At 36.1% G+C, this 19,891-nt stretch overlaps 1 protein-coding gene across 1 annotated transcript in view; it reads right to left on the bottom strand.

Moving 5' to 3' along the window:
• The window catches only part of NEMF (nuclear export mediator factor), a 153,980-nt gene extending 138,050 nt beyond the window's left edge, over window positions 1–15,930 (bottom strand). Inside the window, 6 exon segments of the mRNA XM_053697652.1 lie at window positions 9,359–9,507; window positions 10,333–10,458; window positions 11,273–11,337; window positions 11,340–11,374; window positions 12,613–12,681; window positions 15,798–15,930. Coding sequence (XP_053553627.1) covers window positions 9,359–9,507; window positions 10,333–10,458; window positions 11,273–11,337; window positions 11,340–11,374; window positions 12,613–12,681; window positions 15,798–15,856 — 503 coding nt within the window. The 5' untranslated portion in view covers window positions 15,857–15,930.
• Between the last annotated feature and the right edge of the window lie 3,961 nt (window positions 15,931–19,891).

Genomic DNA, 19,891 nt, shown 5'->3' with positions numbered 1-19,891 from the left:
CATCCTCGGCGGCAGCGGTCCGCAGTGGCGTGGAGGCTCCTCTTCATGCGATCATCCATCGCACACTGAAGATTAAATGCAAGGTACTGAAGCTACTGAAATCTTATTGGCTGATTTAAACAGCCAATAATATTTCAGTAGCTCTAATCCTATTGGCTGAATTCAAAATTTCAGCCAATAGGAATGCAAGGTAACTCAAATTGATTGCGGTACCTTGCATTTCAATCTTTAGGGTACGCGGACATCGGAGTGAAGAGGAGCCTCCATGCTGCCGAGGACCGCTGCCGTTGAGGACTGCGGCTGAGGATCAACTCGTAGGGGAAGACAGCTCCACACCGCGCCGCCGGTGAGGGTCGCCGCTGAGGATCCACAGCTCCGCACCTCCGCTCCACGCCGCCTTTGCTCCGGATTAAGATAGAAGATGATAGAGCTGCCTGGAAGAAGACCTTCTCTGCCGGACTTCAGGAACGGTGAGTACCTATTTGGGGCTTAGTGTTAGCTAATTGCCCTTTTAAGGGCAGTAAAACAGCTGAATGCCCTTTTAAAAGGCAATGCTCATACAAATGCCCCTTTAGGGGCAATGGGTAGTTTAGGTTTTTCTAGTGTTAGTTTTTTTTTATTTTGGGGGTGGGGAATTTTACTCTTAGGGGGGATTTAGTAATTTCTAAATGTAAAAGAGCTGTTTAACTTAGGGCAATGCCCTACAAAAGCCCTTTTAAGAGCTATTGGTGGTTTAGTAATAGATTAGGGGGGTGTTTTTTATTTTGGGGGGGATTTTTTATTATTATAGGGGTATTAGTTTAGGTTTAATTTTTTTATTTTGGATAGCTTTATTTTTTCTTTAATTTTAAATTTTTTATTTTTTGTAATTTTTGCTTTGGGGGTTGTAGAGTTTTTTTTTTTAAATAGACTGCCCTCTGGGCAGGCTTATGGCCTAGTAGTTAGATAAACAAAAAATCCCAAAGAACCCGCTAGCACTATGTGTGATTAAATGTGTAAAACATCAATGTAAGTGGTTAACACATATGACCATATTAGATAAGGCAAGATATCTGTATAGATATTCGGCTCTGACCTAAGTATAACAGGGATCAGTGTATAGAGTGCCGATTGCGGGGATAAAGTGTCACTTGATGAAACAGCTATTTATAGGAACATAATCAACACAGCCGCTCAAGCCTAATAACTAATCTGTGTGTGACTAAGGATGTGGATACACCTTTGTGGATCATAGATAACTACTATTAGCCATGCCCAATTTAAAGAGGCCAACCTGATATCTTAAATTAATAACAAACAACAATATGCTAAATATAATCGTTGTAAATTGTGAGACCAATCAGATTACAAGAAGCAACTATAAATCCAATCAGTGCGAGGGGGCATAGTTGCAATGTCAGAACCGAAACAGACTCTTACAGGAGTCAATTTCATCAACCCCTCCCTCCAACTATATATATATAAAACAATGAATCGTTAATAATGGAGCACCAATGCATGTAAGGAGTTCTAGGAAACTGAGTTCTTAATAAGGTGCTCATGAGGGGTTGAAACACAGTGGCTATTTGGGATCTTAACCTATCACAGACAGAAATAAAACTGTTTCATATTGAACATCTGTAACAAAGACAATGATCTGATACTTAGAATCAATCGCATGTAGGGACTATAAGTATTTACTACGATACTTGCAATGGTGTAAAACATAACAGCTATTGAAATTCCCCAGTAGAACTAGAGTACATAGCAGAAAGAACCTTAGCAGAACATAGTTATAATGCATAGTAAATAAACCATTTAGCAATGTTATAGTGTCCAGAAACACGCTCCACAATGCTGCAATGTTGATCATATCTAGACTAATAGAGCCCTGTGGCAGTTCACTATAACTAACTTTACAACAATATGATTATTAGTCCGTTATCACAAAGGTCAAAAGGGTGGACAAAATTTTACAAACTGCAATAAACTGACCTCACCAAAACAAAATCATTGGTCGATCACTACAAAGGTCAATCAGGGTGTTGAACCGTGTTGAGGTTATATATCCATCATGCCCAAATGGGGAGATATGATCTATCAAAATGAAACGTAAGTCACTGACTGTGTGACCCATCTCAGTAAAGTGTCACGTAAAGGGACATGAAACCCAAAATTTTTCTTTCATGGTTTAGGTAGAACATACAATTTCAAACAACTTTCCAGTTTACTTCTATTAACAAAGTTGTTTCATTCTCTTGGTCATCAGATGTTGAAGGAGCAGCAATGCACTACTGGTTTCCATCTGAACACATGGGTGAGCCAATGACAATCGGTATATATATGCAGCAACCAATCAGCAGCTAGAACCTAAGTTCTTTGCTGCTCCTGAGCTTTCCATATATAGACCTTTCAGCAAAGGATAACAAGAGAAGGAAGCAAATTAAATAGAAGTAAATTGGAAAGTTGTTTAAAATTGTATGATCTGTCTAAATTATGAAAGTCTACTTTTGACTTTACTGTCCCTTTAATCACTGCTCTGATTTCTGCTCTATGGTTCACCACCCTTGTACGAATGTTGTGTTAAAGGACCAGTCAACACAGTAGATTTGCATAATTAACATATGCAAGATAACAAGACAATGCAATAACACTTAGTCTGAACTTCAAATGAATAGTAGATTTTTTTCTGACAATATTAAAAGTTATGTCTATTTCCACTCCCCCTGTACCATGTGATAGCCATCAACCAATCACAAATGCATACACGTACCATGTGACAGCCATCAGCCAGTCACAAATGCATACACACTTATTCTGTGAATTCTTGAACATGCTCAGTAGGAGCTGGTGACTCAAAAAGTTTAAATAAATAAAAGACTGTGCCCATTTTGTTAATGGAAGTAAATTGAAAAGTTGTTTAAAACTGCTGCTCTATCTGAATAATGAAAGTTCAATTTTGACTTGAGTGTCCCTTTAAGTGTTGCCAACTTAGAATCTTTCACAGGAACACTTTAATGGGTAGATGACAAACTTGGTGGCACAGGTGAGATAATACTTAAAGGAAAAAAATACTCATATGCTAAATCACTTGAAAGTGATGCAGAATAACTGTAAAAAGCTGACATGAAAATATCACCTGAGAATCTCTATGTAAAAAGGGTAGATATTTAAACTCGCAACTTCCTCAGCTCACCAGAGTAAGTATTCTGTAAAAAATTATTCTTCAGTTACTGCCCAGCTGCAGGTTTAAAAAAAAAAGGAAGAAATGAACAGCAGCCAATCATCTTCAGCAGGTCATGAACTCATTAACTGTGATCTCACGAGATTTCACTTAACTCTCATGAGATTTCATAGTAAACTTCCTTAAACTGAATAGGGAAATAAGATGAGTGTGCACAAAGCTCGCTCCCTTGCCTGTCCCAGGACAGACATACTGATTTGCTGCTTAAAGTCCTTTACAATGTGTTGTGAATCCTTTTCTTGCATAGAGATGTTCAGCTGATATTTTCTAGTCAGCTTTTTACGGCTATGCTGCAGCACTTTCAAGTGTTTAAACATTTGGGTATCATGGCCCTTTAATGTCTAACCGTTGGTTAGTGTGCAGTAAGGACATGCCCTGTAGCATGCATTGGAAGCATCTCTATGGTTTTAAGCCAAGTATTGTTGTTGTAGCATTGTATGGGATCAGACAACATCAGTCTGTCCCTAATACTTCTACCCCTACAGTATCTCATTCAAGGTGGTTTGCTTTCATCAAATGGTAAATGGGGATCTGATGTCAGGATGCCTCATCTTCTCCTCAGATGGGAACCTACATTTCTTTTTAGGTGCTTCACTTGTAGATAGTCAAGTGTCCAAACCAGCTCTCACTCAGACCTGACTCCAATACTGTATCTATCAACATTTTGTAGTTAGCAGTTTGGTTATTGGATAGAGCTTTATATGTCTGTACATCACTGAGCTGAGAGACAAACTTATTTCTATATTCAGCATAATTCATGACTGCCCCGCCCTTATCTGGACTACAAATGACAATAGATGGATCTTGCGCTTGTTCCCAAATATTCTTCCTTAGTTAAATTGGACCCCTCATGTGTGATTAATTATGCGGAGCATCCTCAGAGGCCCCTAGATCACCAGGGATGTGCAGGCTCTGAAAGAGTACACCTGCCCACCCCACCCTACAGGATGACTACACAAGGTTGTCATTCACATTAGAAGCATTTTGCAGATGATGACCCTGTTCATCACACTCAGTAAAGGGATTAAAGTTATATGCTGGGTTCTTTGTTTGAATCATGAAAGAAAAATGTTGTTTCATGTCCATTTAAGTGCTTCTTATCAAAGAGCATCCCGTATCTGAAACATCAAAAACAACTGACACTGATTTTGCTTATGGTTTATCTATAATCATAAAAGTAGCTTTCAATTTTTTGTTAATAGCTCTGCCAATTCCCAGTTAAAGGGATAGTCTAGTTCAAAATAAAACTTTCATGATTCAGATAGGGCATGTCATTTTAAACAACTTTCCAATTAACTTTTATAATCAAATTTGCTTTGTTCTCTTGGTATTCTAAACCTAGGTAGGCTCATGTGCTTTTTTTTCTAAGCCCTTGAAGGCCACCTCTTACCATTTTAACCGTTTTTCACAACTAGACAGCGCTAGTTCATGTGTGCTATATAGATAACATTGTGCTCGTGCCCGTGGAATTATTTATGAGTCAGTACTGATTGGCTAAAATGCAAGTCTGTCAAAATAACTGAAATAAGGGGCAGTCTGCAAAGACTTATATACAAAGTACTCACAGAGGTAACAAGTATATTAATATAACCATGTTGGTCATGCAAAACTGGGGAATAGATAACAAAGTGATTATCTATCTTTTTAAACAATAAAAATTCTGGAGTAGACTGTCCCTTTAATAAAAATTTTTTTTTATAGAAACATGAATCAATCACCCTTTCTGTAAAGAAGTGCTTCCTCAAATTACTCCTGAATATACTACCCTTCAGCTTGAGATCATGACCACTTGTTCTTGAATTTTTCTTTTTATGTAAAATACTCAAAGCCTTAAATGAATCAGTGTCACAGGGTTATTGGCCTGAAAAATATCGGCACCTGTTGAATTATAAAGACTTAGCTATGAGATGAGTCAGTATGTTTAAACTATGGATGTTTCATTATATGCAAATAACGCTGTGACACACTGATACATTTATATATGTAAACAGAGAGCAGTACCAATTTGTATGTGGTGGTGTGGCTAAGATTTGTAGTTACTGACTGGTAAGAGATTGATATGATATATACTCCGTGGAGTCGATAAATCATCACTACCATCAAAATATAGGTGGGCTATAAAATATTAAATAGTTACTATCCATTGGATGTCTTGAATATATTGATATTCAATATATGAGGGAGTGTAAAGTAACTCTATATATTTATAGTGGAGGTGTACTCCCGTATATTCAGCAGTAGCAGAATTAAAGCACACAACAAACTATCATTTTTGCACGTGTATACCCTAAGCCCATGGCCCATTTTAATGTTCCCTTGTTTGTATCGTTCCTGTATTTCTGACTAGTGATGTTACCAAAGGGTAGTAGTGAGAGTTAACCCTTTGATCAGATAACAAGAAGGAATTAAATGTATCCTCCTTGTTTACTTTTTTGAAGGAATTTTAATATGGTTATAAATAAAGTTAAATTTTTTTAAATGTGTATTTCTTTAAATTTTCCACAACCTACATATTGTTTATTTAATACTGTGCTCAATTCAGCATAGTGGAGGTATTTGTCCCTGAATTTTGTTAACATATCATCTCGTTCCCTTCTCTCCCCTAAGTTATACATATTCAGATAATTGAGCCTCTCCTGGTATGTTTTATTTTTTTAGACCATATACCATTTTGTAGCCCTTCTTTACACAGAAAAACAAGGTGGCGCAACTAACGTTGCTAGTTTCAACATTACCATACAATAATAATTACTCACAAATAAAACAACTAAATTATAAAACTGTGGCGTGCTGTTTCAGCATTTCCGTTACCAACACAGCTGATGCAGACTGCCATATTCACTTTTACAACTACCGCTTGATTGTAATAATATCTGTGATAACAGCATGCAACACTTTTTAATAATTTACTTGTTTTAACAAATCTGTGTAATTTTAGAACATTGTTTTGTTATTTTTGACACCGGTGTCCATCTGAGCAATTTACTTTTTTAATTGAAGTCATGTCATTGAATACATTTTTAAACTAAATCAACATGTTTTATTTGTGAGTAATTATTATTGTATGATAATTTTAAAACTAGCGATGTTAGTGGCGCCACCTTGTTTTTCTGATATTGTTTGCTTCTAAACTTTTTTCTGGGAAGAGTAGTTTATTTAGGTTGGCTCAGTTTCAATTTTATCATCCGAGGACTTATTTACCACCTACAGATTCCAGTTTGTTTATATCCTTCTAGGGATGAGGCTTCCAGAACTGCACACAGTACTCAAGGTGAGGCCTAACTAGTGATCTGTAAAGTAGTATAAGAAACTTACTAATTTCTGCTGCAAATACCTCAACTAATACAACCAAAAATTCTACTGGCCTTACTCGCTGCAATACTACATTTTTTACAAAATTTAAAATAATTTGAAATAATAATTCCTAAGTCCCATTCCTCATTTATAACAGCCAGAAAGTGTCATTGAGTCTGTAATTAACTTTTATTTTTCCCTGGAACATCTACTCTATTACAAATGTTTGTATCATCTGCAAACAAACATACTTTTCCCTGTAGCCCTTTGCTTATATCACTGATAAATCAAACCAGGCCCCAGTACTGACCCCTGAGGAACACCACTAGTTACTGCCCCCTCTGCTGAATGTAATCTGTTTACTAAGACACTTTGCTTTATATCCTTAAAGGGACATAAAACAGGTTGAGATCGGTGCATATCCTAAAAAAGCTAATTAATTAAAAATAGTTTGCATAAAAATTTGTTTAAGAATTGCTGGCAAGTATTTTAAAATAATTTTCAAAAATAAGCAAAATTAATTACATAGCTAAGCTGCCTGAAGAAGCCAACCCCGCCCCCCTTATCAGTGTTTAGACACAGGCATTGTATTTTAACTGAGTTCACAGCTTCTAGGCATGCTCCAGCAGATAATCCCTATGCATTTTTGTATTCTACCAAAACAATAATAGATATAGATACAGCCATAGAAGGAAATGTGTGGGGGGAGTTAAAGCTTTACAATTCAGAAGCTAAAAATAAAGGGTTAATGGCGAGGCACTGTAGTATAAATTTGCAGCTAAAGTAATTAAAGTACATATTATTATATGTTGTCTCTATCCCAACTTGTTTTATGTCCCTTTAAGCCAGCATTTTACCCAGTTCACAATATTTGAGTCTAGACCAAGGAGATACAGTTTGAGAATTTGTTTGTTGTGTGTGCTAAAGGATCCTTTTCTTTCTTTTTTTCTTCTTTTTGCACAATACAACATAGTAAGACCCAGTATTAAACAGGTCTGGTTCATAATATTGACTTAGTAGAATAACATAAATGGAATGAAACAGCTCAGAAAACAATAATAAGGGACTCCAACAGAAAGAAACAAAATACAACACAACACAATGTTCTCTTATGCAGCCAGATGAATATACAGTATGTACGATCGACTTGTCAACTCATTTCTAAAGGTCTTCAGCAATCAATAAATTAATACGTATTATCTCCAAATTAAGAAAGAATCTTGTATACAAGTCAGTCAAAGTCACTTAAATTCAATTACTCTGTGAATTATAAAATGTAATAATAAATAAGTTAAATGTTTACCACACCACTGGTATGTTACTGCATTTCCTTTTCAAAAAAGGAACGGAAAAAGTTATTTCTTTCTAATCACAATCTTTCAGAGAGAGGGAGATGCTTCAAAACAAAACCTCTGTAATCGATGAATATACACATGGAAAGGCAGCCACTTACCGGTAGTTTGTGACACATTTAAGTTAAATCATTAAACGCAAAAAAACTCTTTAAACAAATAAAAAGGTAAAAAATGTTTTATTAATTATCAGGATACAATTGGTGACTAGATGTTAAAGATGTGTTCTGCTCCTTATTATTGTCTTATCAGCTGTGTCTTTCTTTAAAGTGATTGTAAACTTTAATGGAATTAAAGCCCAGTATCAAAAAATAATCTTAAAAAACTGGCACTTTAATTCATTAAAGTTTACAGACGCTTACTTTTTTGAGGGCAGAGGATCGGCATTATGTTTTCCCATAACGCAATGGTATTTTAAAAAATAAGCATCTGTAAGCTTTAATGAATTAAAGTGCCCCTGTTTTTAAGATATTTTTTTGATACTGGGCTTTAATTCATTAAACGTTTTCAATCACTTTAAACACAATAGAAGGTTATGCATTCCCCAGCATCTTGATAAATGGACCACACAGCGTTAGGAAAATAGTATCAGAATGATTACTTATTTTAAGCGAAATTGTCAAAATAGTTATCCTACATTACTCAAGCTGCTTAAAAGGGAAATACTAGTCAAAATTGAAATGTGCATGGGTGTATTTCATTTGAATAGAAGTCTTTCTGCAATATACTTGCATTAGCAAACATTATTCGAGTAGTAGAAGTTATTCCTGGTTTTGTGGAATATATACATATTCTGCACATGCCCAATGAGCTGGCATTAAACATTGTGCCTGAGTTGAAATGTTTGCAGTTTATGCAGCATATGTACATAGACCCCTGAAACAGTAATAACTTTTACAGCTAATTCAAGAATATTGTAAAAATGCATCTATTCAACATTAAAATGCACTCAATACCATTTCACTTTTGACTATATGTCCTTTTAAGCTGATCCATCGGGTATTTTCATCTCATATTAAAGGATTACTTTCTGTTATAATTTTAAGCTAAACAACTAACATATTAAAGTTAATAAACATTAATTAAAACCTACTGACCTATATTTTCTCCAAAACGACGTTTCATAACGTTCTAAACGTTATATCTTTTATTCGCCGATGATGTCACGTTATCCTGCCCACTATTTTCAGCACTGCATGTTCAAAATACTTAAACCAATAACTTTGTGTTTAAAGCGCCATTTTGAAACCTAGGTATTGTAAACGGATTGGTACAGAGCAAAGGATACCCACGGAGTGGGTTTGGAAAACAATTAAATTTTCAGACAAGATTTCTGATATACGGTAGAGATATGTTAATGAAATGCTATTGATAAAAAGCGTATTTGGGGTAGTTAGTTAGTAACAGGCATAGAAAATATTTACGTACAGTGGCCCTTTAACCTTTAGATTCACCTGAGAAGAATGTGCTAATGTAACTTAATATTTACCTATCAAAGGTGAGAAGGGGCTCCAGTGGTTTTGCATTATCAACAGGATAGTGCTCTCGAACAGCAAACTTCACGTCGTCAGCCTCATCTGTGCGAAACCTCAAGATGTTTAAAATCAGATATTCGTGGTCTGTGAGAACAATATTACCCTAAAAAGTCAAATGAGCATTAGGTGTTTAGTTGCTGTAATTGCCTGTACCAAAATCGTGTTGTATCACTTAAAGGGAAACTGTACACTAGATTTTTCTTTGTATAAATGTTTTGTAGATGATCAATTTATATAGCCCATCTGGGGGCGTTTTTGTATTTGTGTTTAAATAACATTGTGCTTATTTTCAGACTCCTAACCAAGCCCCAAAGTATTAGCTGTATACTGATGTCTACAGACTCCTGCTTGAATTGTTTGTATAATTGGTCTTTTCATATGCAAGAGAGGGGGGGTGCCTGCTCTTCTTGCTTTCCAATCCCCTTTCAGTGGGTGTCCCAGCCTAACCTCATCAACAGTGTAAACTAGGAGCTTCTAAGTAAGCTTTTAAACGGTTTTATACTGGATTTTTAGATCAGTATCTTTGCATATTCTTCTTTATAGTAGTGTCTATTACATGCAGTTATATGAAAAATTGTGTATACTGTCCTTTTAATAAAGTTTCTTGAAAAATAAATAAAATGGAATCCCCTATCAAGCTTCTTTATAAAAAGATAGGTTCAACCTAAAAGGCTGTGCTGTACTGAATAACAAATTATACTGGAATTTAAGTCTTGGGAAACTTTTTTTTTTTTAATTCATGAAGAAATTTCTATCAGGCCAAAATAGTTTGAAAAATCTTAGCAATTATACCACAGAACACAGTTATCATCATTATATACTAAAATCAATACCATAATCAAATACAAAGCAGTTTTGTGTATGGCCATGTATATATAAAACTGTCTAGTTGGTTGTAATGTTACTTTATAACCACTTTATTCCTTACCCGATCATACAACTCTATAATCAAATGATAAGCGGCATCATCTGAGCCAAACTGAAAATCCACAATTCTGTCCACGCCCAGCTGTTTAACACTGACCAATCGCCGAGATTTCAAATGTTTGCGGCACTAAAGAAAAACAACATAACACAAACAAATGTATTCATTTCTTATAAGCCTGATTAGGTTTACTGTACTAGGGATATATACTGCGTTATTTCAATGCTTTATATCTATGTGTGTAATAAAGCGTGCTTGGAAACTTTGTGCATGCAAAATAAATTTATGAAAATGGCAACAGAGATTTTTTCTTTGAATATCATGGCTAACAAATATTATAATTATCCTCATAAGATATTATGTATATTGTCTTCCAAAAAATGTAAAAGCTTTTTAGAGGTTATTTTTTTTTTTTTTAAAAGTATGTACTTTTGTGAGGTCACTTTTTTTTGCATACTTGCTTTCTTCCTATTAAAGGGATAGAAAGGTCAAAAATGAAAAGCGCATAGGTGCATTTCAATTTTAAATAGAAGCATTTTTTGCAATATACTTCAATTAGCAAAAATGCTTCTAGTAAAAGTAATTCCTTTTTTTTCCGGGGCATATGCACATATGCTTTGAGGACCCGTGCACCAATATTCAAGTTCAGATTTTTGAAGGTGTGGTGTTTGAATACTGGTGCACAGGACCTTGCAGCATATTAAGTTTTATGATAAAAGTAAATTGGAAAGTTGTTTAAAATGACATGCCCTATCTGAATCATGAAAGTTTATTTTGGACTAGACTGTCCCTTTAATGTAATGAATTTAATTAAAACCACATTGTGCCCATATTTCACTTTAATCATTTGATATTAGGTCATTTGACCTACTGATATCCCAATTAAACAAACATACTATTTGCTATCTGCTTGGTAAACGAAAGTAGCTGCCGTAACACTCACCTCATGGCGAACCCTGACTGGCATCATATTTTTCGGCCATTCAAATTCTGTAGTATGAATTCGTATCCAGATTCAATTAAAAGTACAGATTTTGAGTCTGGTCTGTTGAGATAATTAAAAGCAAAATCTTTCACACAAGCAGTTTCAAACTACAAACTCACAGTTTTGATAAAATCGCAACTAAACTTTATCGAATACTTTAAATTAAGCTAATTTGATGCCACACAAAATGTGCATGGAAATCCTAAAACAATAAGAGCCAAAAGCACAAATTTTAAAAGTTGTGGCTTTCTGGATTTGTCGATAGACTATCATTATATTATCTGAGGATTACCCTTTATGTTTCTTAGCACAATATTAAATAAAAATGAAACACAATTTTTTTTCTTTAAATATGTACTCTGTCATTTTTCAAAGCTACATTGTTATTTTAAAATAGCACAGAGAGTTGTAAAATTAAAAGGACAGTCTGGCCCAAAATGTAAATGCACATAGATTAATTACTTATTTGAATAGAAACATATTTGCAATAAACATGTATTAGCAAAAATGCTTTTAGTAAAAGTTCTCTCTGTTTTAGTGTTAACATCTTCCTCTGCACGTGCATGTGAAGCATAACTAGATATTGTCAGTGCACCAGCATTTTAAATACTGCAGCTGCTCAGAGCAAGTGGGGCTTGTTTAATGTCAGCAATTAACAAATGGGGTTATTGATCTCTTTGAGAAAGTGCTGTATTTAAAATGCTGGTGCATACTTAAATACACTTTGAAACAACTATATATTTTATTAGAAGCCTTTTTGCTAATATATGTATATTACAAAAATTCTTCCATCTAAAACTGAAATGCATCATGTAAATTCCAATTTTGGCTGGAATGTCCCTTTAAAATGCTTTATTTAAAGGAACTTTTCATAGCCGGATTAATTCTTGTGAAAGTGCAGAACACTAAAATCTGGATTTGCATACATCTTAGTGTGTTGCTCTTTCACAAGAATAAATCCGGCTCCGAAAAGAGCCGAATGACGCAAGCGTCCACCTTCTTCCCCATTCAGCAGTGAACAAAACTGCTGAATGCAAATATCTAATTAAAGTATTTTATTTTTCCTTGTGTGTAATACCTGCAAAAACATTAAACGCATATTTAAATCATGCACCCAAAGTGCTCTCAGGAAATGCTTAGCAAGACACAGCCACTGATTGGTGGATAAGTATATATGTTCTTCTCAGGAGTGGTAATGCATTATACCTGGGTGCACAACTTTAAATATATATCCCTACGGAAAGATATGCCAGCATATTATTCATTTGTAATAGAAGGTCTACTACAATAAAACTTACTTTTGAAGACGAATTAGATAGGTCTTATTGTCCACATCATAAACGTTATTCACGCGCATGCCCAGCAAACTGCAAAAATAATAAAGAATGAAAGAATAAAGAAAATTCCACTTCTGAGTCATACACATCATACATATAACTCACACAAATTGTACTATTTTCAATTTATTTCTATTAGAAAATGTGCTTAATTCTCTTGGTATCTTTTGATGAAATGCATACTGCATACCCAGGTAGGCTCAAGAGCAGCAATATACTACTGAGAGTTAGCTAATGGTTTTGGTTACACACAAGCACATATGCTTCTTGTCATTGGCTCACCAGATGTAGTCAGCTAGCTCCCAGTAGTGCATTGCTGTTTTGCAGAGGCTAAAAGCATTGTTATATACAAGCAATTGTGTAATAAAAAGCTCTTTCATGTTCTTTTAATGACCATCATTTCTTTACAATCTTATATTACTGAGCCAGGGAAAAACATGCTCAAGAGATGAAGAGTTCTGTGAACGGCTTTGTAAAACGGTGTGGAAAATGCAAATAATTCTATACAATAAAACTAATTGCTTCGCTAAACCATTGTTTCCTTTCCCAGATACAATCACACAAGGAGTGTTCACTGTCATCTCAAAATCCACTAGAGTTTAAGACAACTTTCCAATTTAGTTCTATTATCAATTGTGCTTCATTTTCCTTGTATCCTAGCAATGCACTACTGGGAGTGAGCTGAACATATCAGTAAGCCAATGATAAGAGATTTCTATGTTGAGCCACCAATCAGCAGCTATCTCCCAGCTCCTGTGTCGACCTAGGTATGCTTTTCAACAAAGGATGCCAAGAAAACAAAGCACATTAGATAATAGTAGTGTTTCATGTGCCTTTAAAGTCTTATTTTTTTATAAATATATATATATAAGCATTAGACAAATTATTGAACTGTAAAAAATAATATACTTACAAAGCTTCTTGAGCGTAGTTTATAGTATTTACTTTGCTGAGGACAATTAGGAACACCAAACTAAAAAATGGAATTTCCCCCATGAGAGGTTTAAAGGGACATGAAACCCCTACATTTTGTTTCCAATAGTGTAAAGTTGATGCACAGTGTCTTTTAGTATTAAATTTTTGTATTGAAATTTCAAAATAACATTTACATTTGACTAACAGAGGAAAAAGAACAGTCAAGTACATTTGGAATGAGCAATAGATTACAAAACGAGTTGTCATCAGAGTAAATTTACATTACAAGGCACAAAGTAAGGCGGCTTGTTCAACCAAATGAGGACAAAACATTGAATATTGAAACTTTAGCATCACAATGTCCTTGTTTTTATAAGTTAAACAATTCACTCATGGAGGGGAAAGGCCTATTTGGAGTCTGCATCTCCTATTGTGCGATGGGTTTAGGGTGTTTGTATCGAGGGGTGTGTTCTAAGATGGTTTACCTTTTGCTCTATTTCCCATGCATATTATATGATTTAAGTGAGTGATGATGCACTGTGTCTTTTAAATCACTTTTCTTATGCAATTCTCTGTTGCATTCACTACTTGAATTATTATGTACTTCTTAGCCGTGAGACTCAATATATGAGTCCAGTCAAAGAGGGCTACCAAGGTAAAATATATGTGTGTGTGCATGGGATACGTGCATGCTCCTCACTATCAATCAACCAGCTTCTTAGCATGTTCACTTTAAAGCAGGGACACCACATCCCAGCACTCTTATTCCCCTCCCCCTTGTGTGTACTGCCCCCTGATTGGCCCGCCCAGTCCCAATATTCAGTGTTACCTTTATAAAGAATAACAGTATATATATTACACCTCCTGATACAATAAATTTTTCTTCATAAACCAAATATATTATATACATTGCACCTTCTCACACCCCCACCCCTGAAAGTGCAGGGCCTTTGGGGTGCCCCTCTCGCCCTGCCCAAAAAGACAGCCTGCTTTGAAGCCACCAACATCACCATTTAAGCCTGCGACTTTTACAGTGAGGACATGCCTGACACACACACATACAGGTCGTGCTAGGAGAGTTCTAATCCATCATTCCACCGGCACCTGCTACTGCACATGCGCATCTTATATTTCCCCACTAAACAAACATTTGGGAGCAAGCATGGGCCTAATTAGTATTTATAAAATATTTAATGGATAGATGGATAGATAAATAGATAGATACATCAGGGCAATGTAGTTTGCAGAGGAACTTTTGCATTGTTTACAGTCGCTTTAAGTGCAATGCACTTTTATTTTACCTCATTTTCCTATAACTTACATTTAAAATGGCCATTCTCTACTTCCTCCAGGGTGCCTAAAGTGCATTAAGTGGAATTCAAAACTCTGACGTGCTATACAAAAATTGCTTGACCAGTGCAGGAGCACATTCATATCTGTCCCTGATTGGTCACAGCAAAGATGATAAGATAAACAATACTAAACTACAAGGGGTGTGTACTGGGACTGCACTAGTTTGCTAATACAGCTTTGACTATGCAACAAACTGGTATAGACCAATAAATATATTTGTTTGTGAATACAGAGTGATACATTTCCTTTTAGTGTATGTTACTAATAGGGAGACATAAAGTAGTGTTTGATCACAGGTAAATGTTTCAGTATAACAGCATACAGCCATATGCTGAGCATAAGCAGTTTGGGGTGAAATGCAGTTCTAATAAAAGTATTACAAAATAACCACCTACATATATATTTTGACCTGTTATTAATAAAGCACAGAACTAGTTCTAATGGGTGATTAAATGTACCTCACTTTAGTCTATCCTTTCTCCTAAGGACAGGTACCTGTGTCAGAATAAAAATATCTTTCTTACTTACATTGTATCATTCTGTCTAATTGTGAACATTGTATGACTTTTTATCTTATCAATAAAGTATTTTTTTTAAAAAAAAGAAATTAATTATAATTGTATTTTATTTTCAGGAAGAGTCTTAAGTATACGAATGAATATCATATAATATAATTGTATTTTTAATAATGCACTAGTCTACTATAAAAATAAAATGTATCATATGTCATACACACAGCAACGACCCTCACCATTAGCAGCCTTACACTTAATTTACTTAACATTTTAGCAAAAAAATAAAAAGAAACATTGTGATGAAAGTGAACAGATGTAACTGTGATCAAATCAGTATATACATGTTTTGTACAGTAACATCACCTGTCATTTAGCTCTGCAATGACAGCCCGGATGTCTATAGTGTTAAATCTGTTCTTCATGATGATTCAAGAAACTAACGACACCGATCCATAACACTGGTTCAGGAAACTGAACTATGGATCCTCACTCCACTCGATAGTACATGCGCAGAGAAATATGGTGGATCGTAAGGGACAAATCTGTCAAAAGCTTGAGAACGAGAACAGCGACCTCAACAGTTCATTAAAAATAATACATACTCTTGTCAGGTTTTACTATACGTTCTCCAGTAGGAGGCAGTGACTGTACCAGTCGTACAATTTCAATTCACATATGGATATGAAGCAAAAATCTTTTTAGACTCTTAAGTAATAGGGGATATTTAGTCTTATTTTTTAACATATTAAATGAGTTACCGGTGTGTATGTTAAAGATAATTACCAACATATGTTAAAGGTTTAAAGTAAATAAAAATGATTTGTCTATGTTAAAGGTTTAAAGTAAATAAAAAATAATTGGCTATGTTTCTTATGACTTATTTAAAAGAGATAAGTAATATTCAGACGATATTGCGGGACAAAAAGTCAGTGTTTCGCTTTATTGCCCAGGCTGTCCTACACTGGCTATTCACAGGCGCGATCCCACTACTGATCGGTACGGGGGTTTTGACCTGCTCCGTTTCCGACCTGGGCCGGTTCACCCCTCCTTAGATCAACCTGGTGGCTCCGAGCTCCCTCAGAGTCACCATATCGATACCGAACTTAGTACAGACACCTGATCGACATAGCACAGGGTAGCCCAGAACCCCTGGACTCAAGCGATCCGCCAGCCTCAGCCTCCCAAGTAGCTTGGATTACAGGCACGCGCCACTGTGCCCGGCAATGGAAAAGTGCTGTTTATACTTATTACAAGCCTCTGTATAATGTAACGTCATTGACATTGGTATTTTTGTATTATAAGAGCGACATCTACTGACATGTTTGTAAACTGCAGCCCAAATTGAATTACACACTGGTCATAAAATCATTAATTTCTCCAGTTTGCAAAGAAAAAGAAAAAAAAAAAAAAAAATCAGGTTTCAAAAATGTAAAAAATCAAGTACAGAATCTAAGCAATATTTTAGAGGGATTTTAATTCATCACTTCTAATAAAGATGCACTGTAACTTAAAGAGATACTGAACCCAAATGTTTTCTTTTTTGATTCAGATAGAGCATGAAATTTTAAGCAACTTTCTAATTTACTCCTATTATCAAATTTTCTTCATTCTCTTGCTATCTTTATTTGAAAAAAAAAGTCAAGAACCCTGGACAGCACTTGTTTATTGGTGGATGAATTTATCCACCAATTAGCTAGAACAACCCACGTTGTTCATCAAAAATGGGCTGGCATCTAAACTTACATTCTTGCTTTTCAAATAAAAATACCAAGAAAATGAAGAACATTTGATAATAGGAGTAAATTAGAAAGTTGCTTAAAATTGCATGCTCTATCTGAATCACGAAAGAAAACATTTGGGTTCAGTGTCCCTTTAAAGGGACACACAAGTGAAAATAAACTTGTATGATTCAGATAGATTATGTAGTTTTAAGACACTTTCCAATTTACTTCCATTATCAAATTTTGCACAGTCTTTTTATGTTAACTTTCTGGGGAACAAGATCCTACTGAGCACAAGCTCACAGGATATACGTATACTAGTCTATGATTGGCTGATTTCTGTTACATGATACAGGGGGCCGGTAAAAATTTTTTTGTCAGAAAACAATCTACTGTTTATTTGAAATTCAGAGCAGAGTAGGTGTTATTGCTATGTCTTTTTATTATGCTCTTGTTAATTATGCAATTCTACTGTGTGAGAGACGCAGAGGTTTCTACAACGCTAACAAGTGGTGTTTGTAGCGAACTCAGTTCCTAGCTATATTTGGAGATACCGGATCATTTTTTACTGCCCGTATATGTTTTGGACTATACCTGCACTGCAATACGATAACACGGCTTAGTTTGTGGATTTATTTTTAATCCTGCTCCTTTCAATATCGCCTTGTTTGGACATCTTTACTTCACCTGCGCAGTGTATTGAGTGTAATCCTCAGGCCCACACTTTGAGTAGGGCAAGCGGGGCACTGGCCCGGGGCCCCGCGCTTTGGGGGCCTCGCACAAAACCAGGACAAAATTGTTGGTAGTACAGTTGATTAGTGGAAAGCACAGGGATGCAGCAGCCCAGGTTGAAGGGAGCATCCAAGCAGTTCAAGTGAAGGTAAATTTTGATGAATGAAAGCCCATTTTTTAAAAAATACTATTAAAAACAGGGGCACTTTTATTCATCAAAGTTTAGAAAGCAGCCGTTTTGTTTAAAAACATACCTTTCTTCTTTTCACAGCTGGAGCAGCTTCCCCCCACCGGAGATCCTCTCTTCACACGTCAGCAATGACTAATCTGGCTTCCTCCAATCACGGCATGGCCTCAGGCAATGACTCCCCTGGGCGTAAAGCTGTGATTGGAGGAAGCCGGACACGGATTTTAGTTCCTCAATCAGATGAGATGAATCTCTCAAATAACAGCGCATATTTCTCACAAGGGGCTGGAGGAAGAAGTCCACAAAGACCGCCAATCTTGAAGTAATAGAGTTCCTGGCCGAGGCGATTGGTCTGCCAGGTGGCCTTCTTAGGTCTTTATGAATTTTTGGCAGCGTATAGAGAATCGAGCATGATGGATGTTCTATCTTCAAAAACTTGGTAGTATTCTCCTTAACCCAAGCGCCCCTAAAACTTCATTCCACTGCTTGATCAATTATCCTCTGAAAATCCTTTGTAGGATCACTATTCAAGGCTTGATAAGTATTGACATAATTCAATTGTTGTATAATTTCCTCCTGATAGTCCACATAATTAAGAACTACAACAGCACCCCCCTTATCAGCCGTCCTTATCACTATCTCAGGATCTTGTGATAGTGACCGAATGGCCTCCCTCTCTGGTTTGGACAAGTTGTTACGATAGCTGTTGTTTTGCTGGTCACCAACCTTATGAAGGTTTTGATGCTGGAGTTATTGCTGTGGGGGTCAAAGGAACTCTTTTTCTTAAATGGGTATGTTGCTTCCAAACTCTCAGAGTCCCTGAAGAATTCCTTTAATCTTATGATCTCTGGAATTTCTGACAATCTATATACACGTTGAAATGCGAGTGGGAACAAAGCTTAATCCTTTATTCAATAAAGCTATGTTCAGTAGTGGTGAGGACCCGGTCACTGATGTTGACTACCAGGTCATCCTTTTCTCCAATATTCTGATCTATCTCGGTGGTAGAGGCGGCTTTCTCTCTCCAGCCTCCCCTCCGTATATGGGGCCTCCCCCTCTTCTTCTTGGTCCGACTCTGGTGGTGACACCCTGAAAAACCTAATGCCCATTGGTTTGACTGCTGGTGTGGCCGCTTCCTCCTTGGGGCATATCAGTGTCAGAGCCTGAGCTACTGTCGACTGTTTGTAAGGACTGCTTCGTATAGTAGCGTTGGTTTCTTCTCCTTTGCATAAAGGGTCTCCTGTTATCACCCCCACTCAGCCAGCGATATATACAGTTTTTTTCTTTGTGGTCCTCACACACTGTGTGTAGTTTCTTATTCTTAAATTGTACAAGTGTATCATTGTATTCTTTGATCTGTGTGGCTAATTTTTCAAGCCACTGTTCAGATGTGTCTTCAACCAGGACTTGTGCTTTTTGATTATTACACTCCTGGATTACCACTTTTATTTTATCAAGAAGATTTCTCACTTCCTCAGTGACCAATAAGATTAAATCTAAAGAGCACTTGTTCAAAATAGCGCACCAGCGCTTGCAGAACTCTGGATTTCCATGTCCGAAAGTAGGGAGATTTCTAATTCAAAACCCTCTGGGTATCATTTTCCTCCTATAATATTCTGATAGATAGACCCCATGGAGTCTAAAATCTACCTCCTTTTTCTTTAGTTTGAGGAGGGCTAGATAAACGGCCTGTGCCGTGTCCCCATTGGTGGTATCATCTTCTGGATTAAACAAAATCCTTGGTGTGTCACTTTCTGTGAAGGTTAGGGTCTGTATATCTTCCACATCTGTATCCATGTTAAATAGCAATCCTGCTG

This window comes from Bombina bombina, chromosome 1, assembly GCF_027579735.1.
Source record: "Bombina bombina isolate aBomBom1 chromosome 1, aBomBom1.pri, whole genome shotgun sequence".
NCBI classification, from domain to species: domain Eukaryota; kingdom Metazoa; phylum Chordata; class Amphibia; order Anura; family Bombinatoridae; genus Bombina; species Bombina bombina.
This window is presented reverse-complemented; position numbering and strand designations above follow the sequence as displayed.